The sequence below is a fragment of the Malaya genurostris genome, chromosome 3 (assembly GCF_030247185.1).
Source record: "Malaya genurostris strain Urasoe2022 chromosome 3, Malgen_1.1, whole genome shotgun sequence".
NCBI lineage: Eukaryota > Metazoa > Arthropoda > Insecta > Diptera > Culicidae > Malaya > Malaya genurostris.
In genome coordinates, this window is record NC_080572.1 from 137,901,360 (window position 1) to 137,923,302 (window position 21,943).

The 21,943-nt window shown below is 38.3% G+C and overlaps 1 protein-coding gene across 2 annotated transcripts in view; it reads right to left on the reverse strand.

The window, feature by feature from the left end:
* Window positions 1–6,529: 6,529 nt before the first annotated feature.
* The window catches only part of LOC131437845 (PP2C-like domain-containing protein CG9801), a 168,941-nt gene continuing 153,527 nt past the window's right edge, over window positions 6,530–21,943 (reverse strand). For both annotated transcript variants that reach the window (XM_058607462.1, XM_058607461.1), the window contains one exon: window positions 6,530–6,690. In XM_058607462.1, the coding sequence (XP_058463445.1) occupies window positions 6,545–6,690 (146 nt within the window). In that variant the 3' untranslated portion in view covers window positions 6,530–6,544. The remainder of the gene's footprint in view (window positions 6,691–21,943) is intronic.

A 21,943-nucleotide genomic window follows, 5' to 3' on the forward strand; every position in this document is an offset into this window, starting at 1 on the left:
GTTGTGATCACCAAAGTGCACGGAGGAGCGAGTAAATTAGCGAAATTAATAAATTTTGCCTAATATGAGAAAAAAATAAAAAGATGCCTTCAAACGGTTTAACTTAAGTTATGCACTGACAATTTTTTCAGTAATTTGATTTTCTAGCATTGATAATAGTATATCATAAGAATTTCTCCTCTATGATTCTGATGCAGTTTATTCAATTGTACTCCATTTGAAAAAGGGCGGGAGATCAACGATTTCAGACGTAGATCATGTCATGTCTTATTTTGATCATATGTGATTTTCCTCCATCAACATCAAAGCTTATCGAATCATCCAATGATTGAACTTACATAAATCAAGAATCATTTTAGCTCAAAATCACTACAAATTTTGTGTGACGGAAGATCCGTACCGATTTTGATTGATGTGATTTAAAATCCACTGATGAACTGATCATGAAAAGATTCTCCGGCAGTGATCTCGTTTTGATGAGGTTTTGGTCTTTATTTTCTCAGCCCTGTATGCTACACTAAGGAAATATTATTCTTTACCTAAAACAATAATATATCTGTGTAACCCTAGGAGGAATAAAACAGATGATTTAAATGTTTCATCAATTCCAACCAAATACTTTTGTTAATAAAATAATTCCGATGATTTTGTAGTTTTAGGGATATTTTGTCGTGAATACGACTTACTTTACTATGGAGCGCCTTTTCAAAATTTACCCTCTGAGAGAGTGATAAGTTTTTGATCGTGAATATCTCCTGTTATATCTAACGAATCAACATAATTATTGCTACATGCCATCGGAAATATGATCACAATTTTATGATAAAACTTTCAGTTGTGTGACATATTCTTAAATAGTTCACAATTAAACTTTTCTGAAATGTTTGGTATAAACGAGTATCAAAAAGGATAATTCATATGGCGCGTTTGCCTTTCTCGTATTTTGAAAGCTCATAGCTCAGTGATCTGTAGAAGGATTTATATAATCTAACTACCAATAGAATCGAAAATCTTCAACTTGAACGTGTATTACAACAATATTGAAGTTTTTCAATAGTACACTATTGAAAAACCTGTTTGATTTAACCCATGACAGCACCAGCCAACCAGAACGCGAGATGTCTGTATCTATACAAGAGCATCCATATAATTTCCGACAGGATAGAAACTCACACAACAGCGTTAAAAAAACTGGAGGTGGAGTCCTAGTCGCCTGCCGGTCTGAATTGAAATCACGCCAGCTATTTATACCGAACTGCAACTGTGTTGAGCAAATTTGGGTTGCTATCAGTTTCAAGAATTACACACTTTACCTCTGCGTGCTGTACTTGCCGCCTGATCGTGTCAATGATTCTGTTCTAATCGATCAACACTTAAAGTCTCTCTCGTTTATAACGGCACAAGTATCCTTGAACGATAGGATTTTTGTGATCGGTGATTTCAACATTCCTCGTATCAGACCCGCTGTTCCTCTAGATATTTGTACCCTGATTCTACAAGCTCGTCGTTATCTTCTACAGCTTTAAAATTATTTAATGACTACAACACAGCCGGTTTAGTCCAATTAAATGACGTTTATAATAGCAATGGACGCCTGCTGGATCTTTGCTTCGTCAGTCAAGAACTTTCTGCCTCGATTACACTAACGGAAGCTCCAGCAACCCTTGTTAAAATTTGTAAGCATCACCCACCGCTTCGAATATATATCCGTGACCAACCACCTATCAGATTCAAGAACATCGCTGAATCAACATACTACAACTTTAAAAAAGGAGACTACACTGCTATGAGTAATTTTTTCTCATCTTTAGATTGGAACTCTATATTATCCAATGAATGCAACTCAGCTGCAGTAACTTGGACTCATGTTGTGTTATACGCCATGGATCAGTTCGTACCAAAAAAGACACCTCGTAAAGCAATCCACCCACCATGGTCTAATTCCACGTTGAAAAAATATAAAAGTGCTAAGCGATCTGCCTTGAAGAAGTTGTCCAAATATCCTTCGCTACATCTCAGATTGCACTATTCGCGTTTAAACTACCGTTATAAACGTCTAAATAAGACTCTGTACCATAACTACCAACGGCGGATCCAGAGAAGTCTTAGAACGAACCCGAAAAGCTTCTGGAGTTACGTCAACGAACAACGTAAAGAAACGGGCTTTCCAACTCAAATGTCACTCGATGGAGTTCAAGCATCAACATCTCCTGAAATCTGTGATCTGTTTCGTAAGCATTTTAGCAGTGTTTTTTCGGACGAAATTTTAACTGATGATCAAATTCATGAAGCGACCGGTAACGTTCCTCTGCGTACTCCCTTCGGCTCTCATCCAATTATTACGACCACTGAAGTTAGCAAAGCGTGCTCCAAGCTTAAGTCATCATTCAGTGCTGGTCCTGATGGAATCCCATCTATATTACTGAAAAGATGTTCAAATGGTATTTCGATTCCACTATCGATACTGTTTAATAGTTCTTTGAAAGCAGGACATTTTCCGGCCATATGGAAAAAATCATTCATTTTTCCCGTCTTTAAGAAAGGCAGTAAAAACGAGATATCAAATTATCGTGGAATAGCGGCGTTATGCGCAGTATCCAAATTATTCGAACTAATCGTCTTGGACTTCATCACACATAATTGCTCAAACTATATATCTGAAAGTCAACACGGTTTTATGCCGAAACGATCTACTACTACAAATCTCGTATCTTACACATCATTTATCATAAAATCCCTGCAAGCGCGACTGCAAGTAGATGCTATATATACCGATTTCTCTGCTGCTTTCGACAAGATCAATCACCGGATCACAATTTCGAAATTGAGTAGACTTGGATTCAACGGACCTTTTCTTAATTGGCTGTGCTCATATTTAACCGATCGCGACATGTCAGTGAAAATAGGAGATTGCACTACGTCTCCATTTACGGTCAGTTCCGGAGTTCCTCAAGGCAGTCATCTTGGACCGTTCATATTCCTACTCTACCTAAACGATTTAAACATTTTGCTAAAATGCATGAAGTTATCGTATGCTGATGATTTCAAACTCTTTCACCTTATCAAAACCATCGAAGACGTCAGATTCTTGCAGTCACAACTGGACATTTTTACAAATTGGTGTAGAGTAAACCGAATGACCGTTAATGCTTCAAAATGTTCTGTTATTTCATTCACTCGCAAACATTCTATGATTGAATTCGACTACACGATCTTACAAACTGTTCTTAGACGAGAATCGTGTATTAAAGACTTGGGAGTTATCTTGGATTCGAAAATGAATTACAAACAGCACATTGAATATACCATCAATAAAGCCTCGAAACTGTTAGGGTTCGTCTTCCGCGTGACGAAAGAATTCAAAAACATATATTGCCTCAAAGCATTATATTGTTCTTTGGTCCGTTCTACTCTAGAATATGCAGCTGTGGTTTGGTCACCCTACTATCAAAACGACATTCAACGCATAAAAAATATTCAACATAAATTTATTCGTTTTGCGCTTCGCCAACTACCATGGAGAGACCCCCTAAATCTTCCGAGTTACCAAGATCGCTGCAAGCTCATAGATCTCGATCTATTGTCCGTTCGCAGAAATGTGTTCAAGGCAGTTTTCATTGCTGATCTTCTCCAGTCACGAATTGATTGCTCGGAGCTGTTACGTTTGCTAGATTTTGATATTCGTCGTCGTTGTCTTCGAACTCATCCTTTCCTACGCATTCCTGCCGCCAGAACCAACTATGGCCACAACGAGTCATTTGTCAGTATGTGCCGAGTGTTCAATAGCTGTTCAAGTCAGTTCGACTTTCATCTAACTCGTGATACTATTAGGAAATTTTTTAACCGAACACTATCTCTTTAGAAGTTTATCGTTTGTTCTAAGTACTTAGCTATGTAGTTATAATAGTTAATGATATGCAATATGTTATAATAGTTATTAATATGAAATGTATCATTTGGATATTCTGTAATCTGTTGGTACAAAGGATGAGGAGGTTTTATGCCTACTGGAGACATAGTGTTACATTGATAATAACTTATCTCCAGTGGGCTTTTCCCTGCTCCAGAAATAAAATAAAATAAAATAAAAAATAAAATAAAAGTTGAATGGTTCACTTTTCCTATCATTTGCTGAGCAACTCTTCCCGAAACAAGACACACGACAGCAACATCGAGGACCTGTCGTCTCATTGTTTCCCGATATGAATGCACGAGACACCGTCAGCACAATGACACCGAAAAAGGCAGCCAAAAAGTCCAGCAAGGCCCATTGCCGAAACAAGACACACACGAGAACCATCTCAGATCTCAATATTTCCTACCAAAAGATTCAAGATGGGAGTTAAAATAACCGTCTTTAACACATTCAATTACGAACGGCAATGCGAAAGCGAAAGTGATGATTTTGAACACATCTTTATACTAGTTTACAAATATGCCGTGCGAAACAGAGTTGCCACAGATCAATTATGTATTTTTGTCGCGAGTACTTTAGTATGCGGCCGAAAACAAAAATTGTTAGAACAAATGTTTCCACTTGATTTGCGCATTCTACTTTCCAGGCGTATCAGAACTGGCTGAACTTAAAGCAATTCTTAATATTTCTTTATCGCAGTGATGTGGTCATCCTGAAAAGGACGGGGTTTTCAACGGATGGCCAGCTGCAGATGGCGAGGGATGATTTTCGTTTTCGTTGTCATGGGCAGCGTTACCGGTCAACTCCAACACTTCGGCAACCAAGTACTCCATCACTGCCGCCAGATAGACCGATGCACCAGCACTGACACGCTCGGCGTAGTTCCCCTTCCGAGGCAAACGATGGATTCTGCCGCCAACTGGGCACTTCAGACCAGCACGGTTTGAGCGGGACTTTACCTTGCCCTTAATTGTTCCTCCACAATATGCTGTTAACAGCTCGACGACCCATTTAGTATTACTGGCTGCCGCTCTGCTAACTCTCTCTTTTATATCGTTTCAATGTTTCCCGTTCTGCGTACAGGAAAGGAATTCTAACAAAGGGGACGTCCTACCGTGCTACCACTAGCACGTATAAAAGGAAATGTGATGTGAGAAATAGCGTCATTTAAGTTAAAGCAGCTACTCTGTACGTACGAGACACGGTCAGAACGATGGCTCCGAAAACAGGTAGAAAAGTAGATTTGTACCGTCACTAACACATTCAATTACGAACGGCAATGCGAAAGCGAAAGTGATGATGTTGAACACATCTTTATACTAGTATGGGGTCGTGTGAAAATATGCCATGCGAAACAGGGTTGCCATATATACAGGTTAATCTGTATTATTATTATTACTATCATTATTATTATTAGAATCACTCTTGCATACCGAAGATCGTAGATACATTTCAGACCAGGCCATTGCAATTGTCTCGTACTGAAATTTCGAGAAGAATCAGATATCTTCGAACTTCATAGCTTCAATAAAAATAAACTACAAATTTGTCGTACCTAGCTTCCTATATTAGCAAATTAAAAAGGAATTGTTTCAAGTTTGGAATATATAGTTGTAGAATAGTAGCTGTTTAATGTAACTAATCTGTACTTTAATGTAGGTGTATCGCTTCAAATTCTATTAGTGAAAAAGAGGAAAGCTTGCACAATTCACACAATCAATCAACTAACTGATATTCGGAAAAGTGATGGGAGCGTGTCAGTTTTTTCGTATTCACGACATCCAGTTATGTCTCTGACATTACTCACCCGCCTTTTTTAATCTAATGACAGCATGTAATAAATTGATTTTCCCTCATATTTGTATGGTTTGTCATACATATTGAGTGGGTATTAAATGAATTTTATTTATTTTGAATTCGTGACATGTGACATAGAGGGGGTGGGGGGTCTTTGCTTCTGTGACAATTTGTGACAAAGGGGGGATGGGGAGTCAAAAATCGCCAAAAAAAGCGTGACGTCTTTTATGGACAGCCCCTTAAGAGTTAGCAGTGAATTCCAGATTTGTGTAAAGCTGGAATATATGTATAGCTTTTGGTTAGGTAGTTATATTTTGAGTATAAAAAGGATGTTTATTGAATTTATCGTGGCTTCTTGATTCGACTGTGAAGAGTAGTGATCCATGCGCGACAGGGTAACACCGTAATCAAACTTGGACACCATTACTCGGGATAAAACAGAAATTAAGACAAAAAGCAAAGTTAAACTGTTGAAAGTGATTAGCGTAGATTAGTTAGGTCAGGCACAAAATTTATGTGCTTGAGGGAAAGTGTTGTAATACAGTGTAAAATGCAAAAAGGCGGGTGGGTAATGTCAGAGACATAACTGGATGTCGTGAATACGAAAACAACTGACATGTTCCTTAACACTTCCGAATATCAATTAGTTGATCAATTTTATGAATTATGCAAGCATTCCCCTTTCTCACATTTTTCGCAAAAACAAAGAAGGCTTCACTTGATCTCGATTACTGTGAGTTTCACGCAGCAAAAAGTGCGCAAATCTTATCAAACTGTTCTAGATTTGCACTAAACTGAGGTTATTTACCTTCGATATGGGAGCAAGAAATCCTAATAGTTCTTTAGACAACTTTTAGAGCCATTAGAGCGCCTGATTTTGTGTGATGCTCTCCACCGTTGTCCTCTTTTCGTTGTTTTTTTTTCACCAATGCAAACGACTGGCAACTGTGACGTAATCGCTCTTGTCGTAAGCGAAACTACACTGAGGAAAAAAATATTTCAAGAATCATAATAATTGCTTATGAAATTTAACCAAAGGAAATTAATATGGATATCATACGATTGCGCTATGAGAACATAAGCTTTCAATAAACTATGATTTGTATAACGTACTGTTACGAATTCCATTGAGACGAAGTATGAATAATGTATTGGTTTGATCATAAATTTCGTATTATAGTTGAATGAAAAACAACATGGTTTAAAGTGACTTCCAAACTATTCTGTTATGAATTTCAATAAATTATATGCTTAAGATTTTTGCAATTTACCAAGATGAATTTCATAAAGGCAACGTATAAAAGATGTATGGATTATATTATGTACATTTTATTGTAGTGGAATGAATAAGAACATTTTATAAAATGATTTCCACTTGATTCTGTTATGAAGTTTTATTTAAATGATTTTGTATTCCCCCTATTCTAGATTTCGATCGAATCGAATTATTTCGTTCGGATGTAAAATTTTGCATTCTGTATTTCGATCAAGTTCGAGTTTTCCATACAAAAGTAACACTCGATTGATACACAGAATGTATATTTTTACATGCGATCGAGATATTCAGATTCAATCGAAATACAGAATGATGGTTAACACATAATCATCTATATAAAAGTTCAGAATAAAATGGTCGTAAACAAGCATGAGGTTGTATGATTCATTTTGATTTTCAATTCTTCTTTATTGGAAGCCATTTGTCATATTTGTAATAACTTTCATTTGTTTCTTTAAGCTAATCTTACTGTAGGAAAAAATGACATTTAATTCAGTTTTAGTATTAAAATAAGTAATATAAGTACATGTATAAAATATAAGTATTTCAAGTAGTTTGATCAAATAAACTAAAGTTTTATTTTCAGGTTTGTTAATAATAATCATTGCTAATGTTAATAATGAATAATGGTGAACTATTAATGAAATCAATACCAACAATGATCAAATTAAATGTGCACTGAGTCGCTGTTTTTGATAAAAAAAGATCATTGTAATCGCCAGTAATCCATTTTCTAACTGTTATAAGAACTTTTCCGTTGCGCTCTATAAATTCTTCGTTTCAAGCAGTTGGTTTTCTGATTCTACCCTGTGAATTACGAACTGTTTTGAATAACGTGCCTTTATAAGTGCAAGACGAAACAAAGCTATCCATTTCATTCCCTTCAAACGAATAATCGAATTTCCAACTGACTTCGGCACGAGACAGTGTAACAGTAAAGTTTAGTTGCCAGGAGAGGTGGCTTCGGACATGGTAGAGAATATCTCCAACTATACTAGACACCCGATACTTCAACTATTTCCGCACAACGATAGACCCTCCTGTAAACTATCCTTCTGAACTCCTTCGCTTAAGCGCCAGTACAGGGGATCCTGTACGATGAAGGAGCGTGTTTTACCGGCCCGGCTAACTTTCTTAGGGCAGGTCAGGTACGAACTACCTGAACCAACTCCAACTAAAGGAAAAGAAATCGAGAAACGAATCCAAAAGCTCTTAAACCTCCACCAAAACAACTGTACGGTAAGTGAAAACTATATCGGCAGTTTACAATTTATATTCATTGGCTTAACTCTGCTCTACAGGTATCTTATTCTAAGAGGTGAACTGAATGATCTGACTTTTATATTCCGGTGTCGATATCACTGACTGCTTTCTGCTTCGATGTCGCGGCGCCTTCCGGAGCGTTTCAGAGCCTCGACTCGGTCGTCACCGAGGAAGCTTGCATAGGAAACGAAGATACCAGTTGGTATGAGTGGTGCACGTGCAGATGATGTTCTCGGACGGTGAGATGAAACTACGTGACTATCGGGTCAGCCGTGTAGACTGGACTCACGGGATACTGAACGAGAACGATGTGACTAGACTGATATCAATCCACGATGGCGGAACGACCGATGGCGTTATGGCTGCCGTTTCGGAGCAAGGGGGTATCGTGGACCATTTCGTAGGCTAGTTAGCGTTAGGTATCCCTGCTCCTTGATCAATCAGCAGTTTTTCTAGCGGAAAATTTAAACCTTCACCTGAATGTTCTTCAAGCGGAAATAGACCTTTCTTTAGCACTTTTCATGAGCCAGGTTCAACTAATCATTTACCTGTATTCAAACTATGTCGCCTAGTACAATTCTGGTTTACGCTATTTTATCTAGTGGCTATTGTCCTAAACGTTTATAATTATATTATGTATGTTACATAAGGCTTGCTGTGTAATGAAACTCACTTTTCTGAATAAATTATCGTTTGCCTTTTTCTGGCCACTTTACTGGATTGCCTACGTTTGCCACATTTATTCTTTTATCACCGTCTGCACTGTCGAGTGGCATAACGATCAAGTGATTTTGGTTTTGCTCTCACGGATTCGAGAACCCCTTTCGGGTTCGGTAGATATCGCGTGATCTCATAAAGTGCCGGACGTGTCCTGCCCTGATTGGTTAGCTTTTGTCTGACTTAAACCATTCGGCTCAGTCTCACGATCGATACAATGTTTCAGAAAAGTATCCGATATTCGAACCCCGTCTTCGGGAGCTAAAGATCAGGTTGGTGTAAGTAAATAGTTGGTTACTAAACTCACCACCGCAATACTCATGTTACTGACGTCGCTTGACGGTTACATTACCCCCTAACTTGAATAAGAAAATTTTAATTTACAACGAAAATTGGAATTTTCTTACCAACCTTTGAATTTGAATTTTTTTCCTAGTAATAACGCGTAGTTTTGTATATACTTTTAATTTAATTTCCATCAAGCACGATAATTTGAGAAAGATAATGATTAGAAAGAGATAGATAGAATAGAGATTTGTTAATGTTGGTAATAAGATAAATAAGGGTATCACTCGAAGAATAAATTGTTCTAGTGCATAAGTTAATGGTGTGCTGGAATTTTTTTTGATGAGTGAAATTTGATTTATAAAAGTTAGGCAAAATCTCACATATTTTTGGGTTGCCGCGTTCATCCGTCTCGTACAAGCTTCGAAGCATTCATACTTACTTTAATTTCAGATATATCTGAAAAAATACCGGACGTTGCGTCACAAGCATCTACAATATTTTCGATGTCAAAGCGGTATTGATGACTTCACAAATGTGTGAAAAAAATGATGCATCTGTATATCGGTAACGGTATCACTTAATGTTTTTACTTCGGAAACTCCGAAAAACAAACTTAACATATTTTTAACCTAATAATACTTATTGTCACCCTACAACCCAAACGATTACATGCTATCATTCATTCAGTCCCGGTTACACATTTGCTCCAACGTGCCCATCTATACCTAACTCTTATATATCTGTCTAACTATGGCTGTTTTATGCGTGAATTTTGGCAGAACTGTTTCCTAAGCGGGAAAGGCATTGCCTCTCTAGTGCAGCTTATGCGAAAATTAATTAATCGTTGTGGTAAGTATTATGGATTTTAACTTTTTTTGTATATTTCAGATCTCGTTGTGGTATTTCCTATTGCGATACGATTGGAAAGAAAATAACGTGCTGCAAACTATAATATTCTGTGATTCTCAAAGATTTTATTTGGCTTAAAACTAAGAAGATTACCACGAGTGCTTCGCTTACAAAAGAAGGTCTTTTAGAGTGAATGTGTAAAATATGATTCCGAGGAATTTTTTTTTGCATTGTCCATCCAGGAGCAATCTCGACTAGAACTGTGCATAGCTGGTGTAATTCTTTTTGTTGAAAAAGGAGTTCGATTAGATTCTATGGAGTATCAAAACATCGTTCTAGCACACCCGAACAATCGGTGTGGAAAGTGTTTGGTAGTGTGCAAACTTATATTTTTTTCAAAACGGATGAGTGAAATACTCCCAGACGCTTTTGGAATCCTTTGTTCCACAGCTCGTATGTGTTAGAGCCAACTTGTCTCTTAACCACAGCTTCACTGTATTTAGGAGCAAGTTTTGCGTTGAAGTTAGTCGGTTTGTCCGACTGGAATTTTTTTTTCTTAAGAACGGTTTCACCTTCTGAAAATGATATTTTGCGTGTGGAACGTAAGTTGTAGTTTTCTGCGTAATGTTTGTAAGCCCGCTGGAAGTTTAAGCGAACCGCTTCTTGAAGTTTTGCGGTATCATTGCTTAGTGTGATTGTTTGATGACAGTTGTTATTTTGTAAATGTTCATAATCTTTTCCAGAGCTAATGATGTGTCTGCCGAAGTTTATGAAGTACGGCGAATAGCCTGTAGAATCGTGGAGGCTGTTACGGATAGCAGCGGCAATGTATTGGATACCCTTATCCCAATCTTTTTGGGTTTTCCCATCTAATGAACACCTTATTGCTGTCACAATAACCCGGTTTACCCTTTCTGTCGGATTTGGATTTGGTCTATAGACGGCGAGGTTCCAGTGCTGTACGTTATATCTCTCTAAGAAATGTTTAAACGCCCGGGAAAGAAATGGTAGACCGTTATCAGAGATTAATATGCTTGGTACACCGAACAACAGAAACACATTATTTTCGAGAAATTTGATGACCGTCGTTGTCGTAGCTTGTTTCATAACATGAATTAGTGCAAATTTTGAAAATAAATCTGTGACTACAAGTGCATAGGTGTTACCGGAATTAGAACGCGGATATGGACCTAAGAAATCGATCGATATCATTTCCCAAGGTCTGTGACAGATTTTCTCTTTGCCACAGGGATGATTCGGGTTAACATTATCCGTTTTAGATCGTTTACATGTGAGACAGTTCCTGCAGAATCGCAGAATATCTGAACTCATTCGAGGCCAGAAATATTTCTGTTGCGCAACGCTCAGAGTTTTTTCAAAACCTAGATGCGCCTGATTATGGATTTCTTGAATTATCGTTGTTTTTTCCGCGGCAGTTGGTATGTATTTCCATCGAAACGATGGGTCATCACATTTACCGGCATTCGTGATGAATTTGTAATTTTCTGATCGACTACTTTAAAATCTGTTTTTGTGGATTCTTTTTAATCCCCTCTCGGAGTTCTTCGTAAGGGATGTCTGCTACGCTCGTTTTAATATGATTTAAAGACCGCGAAAAGGCATCCGCGGTTACGTTTTTTTCCTTTTTTGTACACGAAATCAATATCTAAATCTTGGATTTTCATTGCCCATCGCGCGATTCTGGGAGACTTACTGTTTATGGACATGGTTTTCAGGAATGTCAGACTCATTGCGTCTGTCATTATTGTAAAATGTGCGCCTTCGATGAACGGGCGAAAATGATCTATTGCCATCAACACCCCTAAACATTCTCGCTCTGTAGCTCCATATCCTTTTTGTGTTGAAGATAACTTTTTTGAAATGTATGCAATGCATCGACGCTGTCCCTCTATATTTTGGGTTAGAACCGCTCCAACAGCCAGATCGGAACTGTCTGTCTCTATAACGAATGGTTCGTTAAAGTTTGGATTTGCAAGTATGGGAGGAGATGTCAATGCTGATTTTAATGCGATTAGAGCTCGGTCTGCGTCTTCCGTTCACTGAAATTTTCGTTTACTTTTTTTTTTAATAAATCTGATATTGGAGACAGGACGGAACTATAGTTTCCTATAAATCGCTGATAGAAACCTGCTAAACCTAACAATCTCCGAATATCTTTGATGTTTTTTGGTACAAACAAACAAAACCGAGGTAACGCACTGATTTTTGACAAAATTTAGATTTTTCGACGCTGATAGTTAAGCAAGCGATCGGCTACCATCTGCAGTAGCCCGAAATGTTCTTCTAAAGTGTTTGACGTAATTATTATATCGTCCAGGTATACCCACACTTTTGGACTTTAATCGTGGCCAATTACCTTCACCATTAGTCCGGTTAGAGTCGCACCACTGTTTAAGAGTCCGAAGGGCATTGTTTTATATCGAAACAAACCCTTAGTCGTTCGAAAGGCCGTTAAATAGCGCGATTCGGGATGAAGAAGCACCTGGTGGTAGGCATCTTTCAGATGAATGGTTGTAAAAATTTTGACTTTTGGATGCGGTTAAGTATTTGACTCATATTAGGGAACGGGTATTCATCGCGCTTTGTCATTGAATTCAAACGCCTTGCGTCTAAGCACAATCGCCAATTGTTTTCTCCCTTCTTCACCGGCAAAAGTGGATTTATAATATCACTTTCACATTCTTCAATTAAATCAAGGTTTTTAAGACGTTCAATTTCTTTATCTACCTCTTTCTCTACTTTAGGTGAACCGTATAAATAGGGATTTTCTTGTGCTTTATATCTTTCAAATTTTCCGTCAATACAATTCTATGCTGAATTAATTGTGTTCGTCCAATTTTGCCACTATTGGTAAAAGGGAATTTTATTATTACTTCAAATAATTTTTGCTTTTCAGATACTGTGAGTGTATGTTCCGTTACTATTTCGTCGAAATGGGACAGGTTGTACGAAGGAAGCTCGACCGAAGGGATATTTAAGCTCTCGTCTATTGGCAACGGGTCTTCCGGAACATGAAACCTACCGTCTGGTTGCAGAGTGCAACAGATATTATTAATATGGTATTCAGAAACGTGACACTCTTTATTGTCTGTTGGATTCGAAACGCTGTTCTCGCTACCCGCGACGGAGAGTCGAATGCCGAATGCGTTCCAGAAGTCAGTACCAAGGAGAAGTTCTTTAGATATTTCCGGTATTACAGCCGTTGGGATAACCTTCGTTCTTCCGTTGAAGGTGTAGGGTATGTACGCGAAACCGATACAAGTAAGAGGCGAACCGTTTGCTGTGTGGACTCGTAGTTGATTTTTATTTATTTTTAGGTTTAGTCGATTTAATAACGCGACTGCGCTAGTGACTGTTATACTGGCTCCTGAATCCAGAAGCCCGGTTATCTTCTGTCCGAGAATATTTACTGTGGCATGAGGACATCGCGCCGGACTCGTATTTATTTGGAAAACGCGATTGAAATAATTGAAATTTTGGGGGGACGGCAACTGTGGTTTCTGAGCCGCCCCATTTTCTAGTTTTTTGGAAGATCAGACCGTGAACTATGTTTATTTAGACATGTTCGCGCGGTGTATGAGGGTTCCCCGCTTACATAACAGAAAACTGATCGCGGCTCGGGGCAATTTGGATACCAATGGCCATTTTTTTTTTTGCAATTCCAACATGAGCTAGAAGGAAGCTGGTCCGATTTATCTTTTGGTAAGTCTTCTTTTTGGGATTCTTGAGTGTTTAATTTTTTTTATATAGTTTTTGTTTTTATAGAGCGCGTTTACTTCTTCATCGGAACTGTTTACGATCTCGTATTCTGAATCTTCTATCTGGTTTATAGTATTCGGTCTTTGATTGGTGGGAGTGAAAAGGCTTGGCTCAAGACTATCGAAATTATAACAATATACCGTTAGTTGCGCTAGCGAATAAACGGGTGTTAATGACAATCGTCTCTTGTAGGATAACTTCATGTTTTCATACATAAGTTGTAATTTTTGCCTTTCCTCGATTTGATATGATAACCCTTGGAAAAGCCTTTCTATATCAACCAGATATGCACTAAATCTTTCATTTCCTTTCTGTTTACGTTCCCTAATCGCCTCTTCTACAGTTTTATCTTTATTTGGGTGCTCATAGTTCAGTTTTAGGTGGTGGACCAGATAATCCCATGTTACGAATTTCTCCCAATATGTAAAAAACCATTTTCTGGCCTCGCCTGTAAAAAATGGATAGGACTGCTGAAGTAATTGTTCGTCTGAAACCTGATTTGCTCGAGATAAAATTTTAATTTGCCGAACGAAATCTCCTACTGATAATGATTTATTTCCTGGCTCACCGCTAAATTGGATTTGCCATTTTTCTAGTTTCGTTTTCAGAAAATGTGTATTTGAAGAACGGTCTTGTCTTGCCATGGGTTGTGTGGCAGCTGGATGGAGTTGTCCAGATGACTATTTAGAAAAGGAAAACTTCTATTTCCGGAATGATTGATCGTTGGTATACTATTTATCGGTTGTGATAGATTGCCATGACGCGCGTCGTTTAATGAAGTGCGTCGCGGTGGTAATGTCGGCGTACCCATGCGATCCATTTCACCTATATATTCGAATATTGATTCTCTTATTACTGAACGAATATAGGATTTCAATTCAGAATTTAAATTGTAGCGGGTTTCATTAGCCCCAGTGTTCTGTTCATCTGCCGGATGGGAAACTACTGGTACTTCACTGTTAGACATCCTTGAGAATTGCATTTCGTTCAATGCTTCCGTGATGGATCGTATATTGATTGGTGAACTTGTCTGGCTATCTACACGTTGCGTCGTTCGAAAGTGGTCATTCCTACGTACGAAATTCGAATTCCGGCAAGCGGGTACATTGATTTTGATTTGATGTTAACGGAGGACAATTTGTTCTATGTGTACCTATCGTAATGGGTTTATTTAATCTTGATTGATCGTAGATTGCAACACTTCTTGAATTTAGACTATAGCCGAACAAATTTCGGGGCATCGTACTATTCGATTCTATGTTTGGAGGGGCGGAGACACATATTTCTTCGTTATGGGCCGTTCTTGTGAGATTGTTTCCGTGAACAATGCTAGGAATTTGAGTTTCTTTTGAATTGTTTCGGTTCGCGGGTACCGTTTGGTCGGGAAAATATTGGTTCAGAAGGTTATGAACATCTCCTAATAATTACTGTTTCGTATTTAAATTTCTTGCATTAGCTCTAAGTATGCGGTTTTTGAAGTGAATTAGCCGTGAGCGCATTTTGTAATTGTTTTCTAGAATTAGTGCAGTGCTGATTTCTGCCAGTTTTAACTGAATAGTTTCTTCTTCCATTTCAATAGGTAGATTTGTTGTGTATAATGTTCCGTACGCCCTATCTTGTTTTAACCAATTACGCAATGATCTTTTTAGATGGACTACGGGAGTTCCCGGTTCAACTGACTCGCCTCTTAAGGTTAATTAGTAAATCAACTCTTCTTCCTCTAAATCATCCGCTTTGTAATCATACATTTTAAAAGTGTTTTGAAGGAAGTTTTTTTTTTATAAATCCATGTTATCTTAGTCTGGATTTCCCTACATGTGTTAGTTTGATATATGATAGAATTTCAGATAAGTAGTAAATTATAAAGAAGATTTAAAATTAGAAATTAAAGTGCTTTTTGGTGATTTTCGGTATCGATATGTACACTGATTGATCCAAAAATAATGCTATCGTTTTCATTCCAGTAGTTGGTCGCCAAATGTAACAGTAAAGTTTAGTTGCCAGAAGATGTGGCTTCGGACATGGTAGAGAATATCTCCAACTATACTAGACACCCGATCCTTCAACTATTTCCTGTAAACTACCCTTCTGAACTCCTTCGCTTAAGCGCCAGTACAGGGGATCCTGTACGACGAAGGAGCGTGTTTTACCGGCCCGGCTAACTTTCTCAGGGCAGGTCAGGTACGAACTACCTGAACCAACTCCAACTAAAGGAAAAGAAATCGAGAAACGAATCCAAAAGCTCTTGAACCTCCACCAAAACAACTATACGGTAAGTGAAAACTATATCGGCAGTTTACAATTTATATTCATTGGCTTAACTCTGCTCTACAGGTATCTTATTCTAAGAGGTGAACTGAATGATCTGACCTTTATATTCCGGTGTCGATATCACTGACTGCTTTCTGCTTCGAAGTCGCGGCGCCTTCCGGAGCGTTTCAGAGCCTCGACTCGGTCGTCACCGAGGAAGCTTGCATAGGAAACGAAGATACCAGTTGGTATGAGTGGTGCACGTGCAGATGATGTTCTCGGACGGTGAGATGAAACTACGTGACTATCGGGTCAGCCGTGTAGACTGGACTCACGGGATACTGAACGAGAACGATGTGACTAGACTGATATCAATCCACGATGGCGGAACGACCGATGGCGTTATGGCTGCCGTTTCGGAGCATGGCGGTATCGTGGACCCTTTCGTAGGCTAGTTAGCGTTAGGTATCCCTGCTCCTTGATCAATCAGCAGTTTTTCTAGCGGAAAATTTAAACCTTCACCTGAATGTTCTTCAGGCGGAAATAGACCTTTCTTTAGCACTTTTCATGAGCCAGGTTCAACTATTCATTTACCTGTATTCAAACTATGTCGCCTAGTACAATTCTGGTTTACGCTATTTTATCTAGTGACTATTGTCCTAAACGTATACAATTATATTATGTATGTTACATAAGGCTTGCTGTGTAATGAAACTCACTTTTCTGAATAAATTATCGTTTGCCTTTTTCTGGCCACTACTGGATTGCCTACGTTTGCCACATTTATTCTTTTATCACCGTCTGCACTGTCGAGTGGTATAACGATCAAGTGTTTTTGGCTTTGCTCTCACGGATCCGAGAACCTCTTTCGGGTTCGGTAGATATCGCGTGATCTCATAAAGTTCCGGACGTGTCCTGCCCTGATTGGTTAGCTTTTGTCGGACTTAAACCATTCGGCTCAGTCTCGCGATCGATCCAATGTTTCAGAAAAGTAGCCGATATTCGAACCCCGTCTACGGGAGCTAAAGATCTGGTTGGTGTAAGTAAATATTTGGTTACTAAACTCACCGCCGCCATACTCATGTCACTGGCGTCGCTTGACGGTTACAACAGCACTCGTTCAATTTGTTCTCGTGGCCAGGTTACCAACGAAACTGTATGTACACCACACTCTATTTAATACATGATGAAGATATTTTTTAATTTTTGAATATTGATATCTAATTACCTGCAAAAACAAACAACGCATCTGCAGGAACCTCAAGATCTGAATGTAATGTAATGTGTCATTTTTGTTTTCAAATAAAGAACGTATGTTTTTTTTCACGCAAGAATTGCTTATTATGTCCATTAGCGTTTCGTATAATATCCATAACAAAATTGCAAGCATTTCGTAAACCAGTCGATGGTAGTTTCATACAATAAAATTCACACGACACTTTTCATTATGTTCACTATGGCTTCGTATGAAATTTGAATCATAGTTTTAAGTAACACATGAACATACTTATATTTCCTTTGAAAATAAAAAGAGATGAATAAATATCGTTCATACGAAACGTGTTATGAATATCATCGGTTTAGTTATTATAGTTTTCACTGGTGTGTAATATAAATTTTATTTCTAAGTCATACGCATTTTACAAACAAGTTTTTCGAAATCATACGTGCCACAGACAGTAAATTTTACACTATGTCTTATTATAATTGTTGCTAGAACGTCGTATGAAATTCGAATCACAGTTTTCTGATAGTTATATATATATCGTATAAAACAGATTTGAGCTCATAAAAAAACCGTTCATACGAAACAAGTTATGAATCTCGTACGTTCAGTTTTCTCAGTGTAGCTTAGCAAACGACACACAATACATCTGCTCGCAAAGGCGATAGAATCCAAACTGATCCAATTTTTGTTAAGAGGTTTCTTTTTACGTGATTTCCTTTGTAGCTTTTTCACTAATGGGTGGTCCTAACGGCTATAAAAATAGCAGCATATAGAATTTAAATTTCGATTATTTCATTTCAAATTAGGCATTTCATTGAAAGAAACTATCAGGATGCTGTCCGGGATTCATTCCTTCCTTTCAGAAGAGCTATGAGCTTTCAAAATACGAGAAAGGCAAAAACGCCTCATGAATTATCTTCTTTGATACTCGTTTATACCAAACATTTCAGAAAAGTTTAATTTGAATTATTTGAGATTATGTCACACAGCTGAAAATTTTATCATAAAATTGTGATCATATTTTCGATGGCATGTAGCAAAAATTATGTTGATTCGTTAGATACAACAAGAGATATTCACGATCAAAAGCTTATCACTCTCTCAGAGGGTAAATTTTGAAAAGGGGCCCCATAGTAAAGTCGTATTCACGACAAAAAAAGAAGTAAATATAAGTGAAGTTTACGGGTTAGAAGAAAACACTTCGTTTCATTGAAAGAAACTCGCCGCGCGGTTACGTAGTACAACTGGCACACTCTTTCACAAAAAGAGGGTCTTTTTATGGATCATGATCGTTCACGTCAAAGTAATCTTCTTTTTCACTCTCATCACTCACTGGTTCTTTATTTTCTTCGTCAGTATCGGGCACATTATCTTCCATCATCTGCTGCTTTGTGTTTACTACCGAAATTGACCACTCAATCCAATTACTTGAAGAAGTATCACCGTTCAGTAACTTCAAATCTTTCCTATGCGATGATCCTCTGTCCATTTCTAAAAATCTTGCATCTCGGCTGATGGTAACTTTGTCAGTTGATGTATCAACAAATCGGTAACCCTTGTGAACTTCAGAGTATCCGATAAACCATAACTTTAGGGCTTTCCTGTCAAACTTTCCACGTTTAACATCTGGAATGTGTACGTACGCTGGACAACCGTATACTCTCAAATGATTGAGTACCGGCTTTCTACCGTACCATTTTTCGTACGGAGTTTTGTTAATGGATCACAAAGGCATTTGATTTTGCAAATATGCTGCTGTCATGACTGCTTCGCCCCAGTACCGCTTGTGTAGATCTGCATCTAGAAGCATTGTCGTTGCCATTTCCTGCAGAGATCGATTCTTCCGTTCGGCTACACCGTTTTGTTGTGGTGTATACGCTGTGGTGTACTGTGCTTTAATGCCTTCTTTAGCAAAGAAAACTTGGATGTATTTATTCACGTACTCGCCTCCACCATCAGAGCGAATGATACGCGGATTTCGATTAAATAGATTCTCAACATACCGAACGTACTCTATGACTTTCTGCACCGCATCTGATTTCTTTTCCAGCAGATAAACAACGCTAAAACGGCTGTAATCATCAATCATTGTCATTAAAAATCGTGTATCACCAGTTGTCGCAACCCGCATTGGTCCACACAAGTCAGTATAAATCAGATCTAGAACATGCGACGACGTTCTCCCCGCTGTTTTAGGAATTGGGTTCCTCGCTAGTTTCCCTTCTAAACGTGGCTCGCAACACTCACGTATGTATGCCACAATCGATAACATGTATACCGATGCCCAATTTTTCATCACAAATCCTTTTGATTGCATTAGGATGCCTATGTCAGAAACGACTACCGCCAATGAGCCTGTAGCGTCACGAATTTCACATCCGCTTTCCTTGAAAACGGCAGTAAAACCTTTTGCTGTCAACTTATCGACCGACACAAGACCACTTGTCAACGATGGAACGTAAAAAACATCAGTAAGATTTACTTCGATTAATTCACCATCACCATTCACGCCAAGCAAAGTTCCATCGCCAAAACCTGCTGTTTGTGCAACTTTCCCATCGGCAAGATAAACATTCGGACCGACTTCTTTCTTCAACTTCGAGAAAAAACTTTCGTCACAAGTCATGTGACAACAGTCACCACTGTCAATAAACCACGACCCGCGTGGAGCACATCCGGCAAGAAAACACATACCACTGGAACTGTTCTTTGCTTACTTAGCACTTGGTTTTTCAACGGGTTTCTTCTTTACTTCGTCACTTTTCTTCTGCTTTGTGAGCAATCGGCAATCTTGCCGCAAGTGACCTATTTTTCCACAGTGGAAACACTTTCGATCATACATTGAACCATTTTGTTTACCGTGCCTCGTTAAACATTTCATTGCACTGACATCACTCTTCGAAACACAATTCTTCTCCTTTCGGCGCTCATATTCATCGAGCAGCTTTGACTTCACTAGCTCCATAGTCAAGTCAACATCCGGTCGATTCTCTAAAGCTAACACACTGTAAGAGTCCGGTAAACTACGAAGAATCATGACGATTCGTAAAGATTCATCTAAATCTTGACCAGTTAACGATAGTCTATCATACAGCTCTTCGATTTCCAGGAGATGTTTCTCCATATCACCACTTTCACACGAGTTTAACGAGCACAATTTCTTCAACGAAGAAATACAAGAAGTCATAGTGGTCTTTTCATGGTACGCGCGTAGCAGATCCCAAAAATCTTTCGCGGTTTTTGCGCTTTTCACTAGACTTAACTGGCTGTCTTCTATGTACAAACCAATAGTAGCACGGGCTTTTTGTTCATCCTTATTCCAGGCAGCTGTCACCGGATCCGGTTTCACGTCGACGATTACATACCACTCCGCCATCTTGCAATGAACGAAATAAATAACTCGCGATGTGAAATTTTAACCAGCAATTTATATAAACTATTTCATACTATTTACACTATCCGAAATTTCATCTGGGCCCAGAACCTGTGGGTGGACGAGCAAGCGGACACGAGCGTACGGATTTCGGAAGAATGAACTACCCGGACACGAGTTTAACACAGCACAAAACAGAGAAACTGTATTTATTGCACGCGGTATGAGAAGAACGTTTGTACGACCACCTTTGAAGCGTTTATACCACTCGTATGCCTGTGTTTTTCCTAGACACGATTCACCAAAGGCCTTTTCTAACATTTTCAACGTTTCGGAACACTTAAATCCATTTGCGACACAAAATTTGATGCACGCATGTTGTTCTAAATTTTCATCCATTATAAAAATCGCCGCACGAAAATTTTTCAACTTCTTTGTATAGACGCCAAATAAAATCTAATCGTACGATATGCGTCAAAATTTGACAGAATGTGTATAAAAAGGCGCGTGAGTAATGTCAGAGACATAACTGGATGTCGTGAATACGAAAAAACTGACACGCTCCCATCACTTTTCCGAATATCAGTTAGTTGATTGATTGTATGAATTGTGCAAGCTTTCCTCTTTTTCACTAATAGAATTTGAAGCGATACTCCTACATTAAAGTACAGATTAGTTACATTAAACAGCTACTATTCTACAACTATATATTCCAAACTTGAAACAATTCCTTTTTAATTTGCATATATAGGAAGCTAGGTACGACAAATTTGTAGTTTATTTTTATTGAAGCTATGAAGTTCGAAGATATCTGATTCTTCTCGAAATTTCAGTACGAGACAATTGCAATGGCCTGGTCTGAAATGTATCTACGATAATCGGTATGCAAGAGTGATTCTAATAATAATAATAATAATAATGATAATAATAATAATAATAATGATAATAATAATAACAATAATAATAATAATAATAATAATAATACAGATTAATCTGTATATATGGCAACCCTGTTTCGCAAGGCATATTTTCACACGACCCCATACTAGTATAAAGATGTGTTCAACATTCGCTTTCGCATTGCCGTTCGTACTTGAATGAGTTAGTGACGGTACAAATCTGCCATCTTTTCGGTGCCATCGTGCTGACGGTGTCTCGTACGTTCAGAGTAGCTGCTTTAACTTAAATGACGCTATTTCTCACATC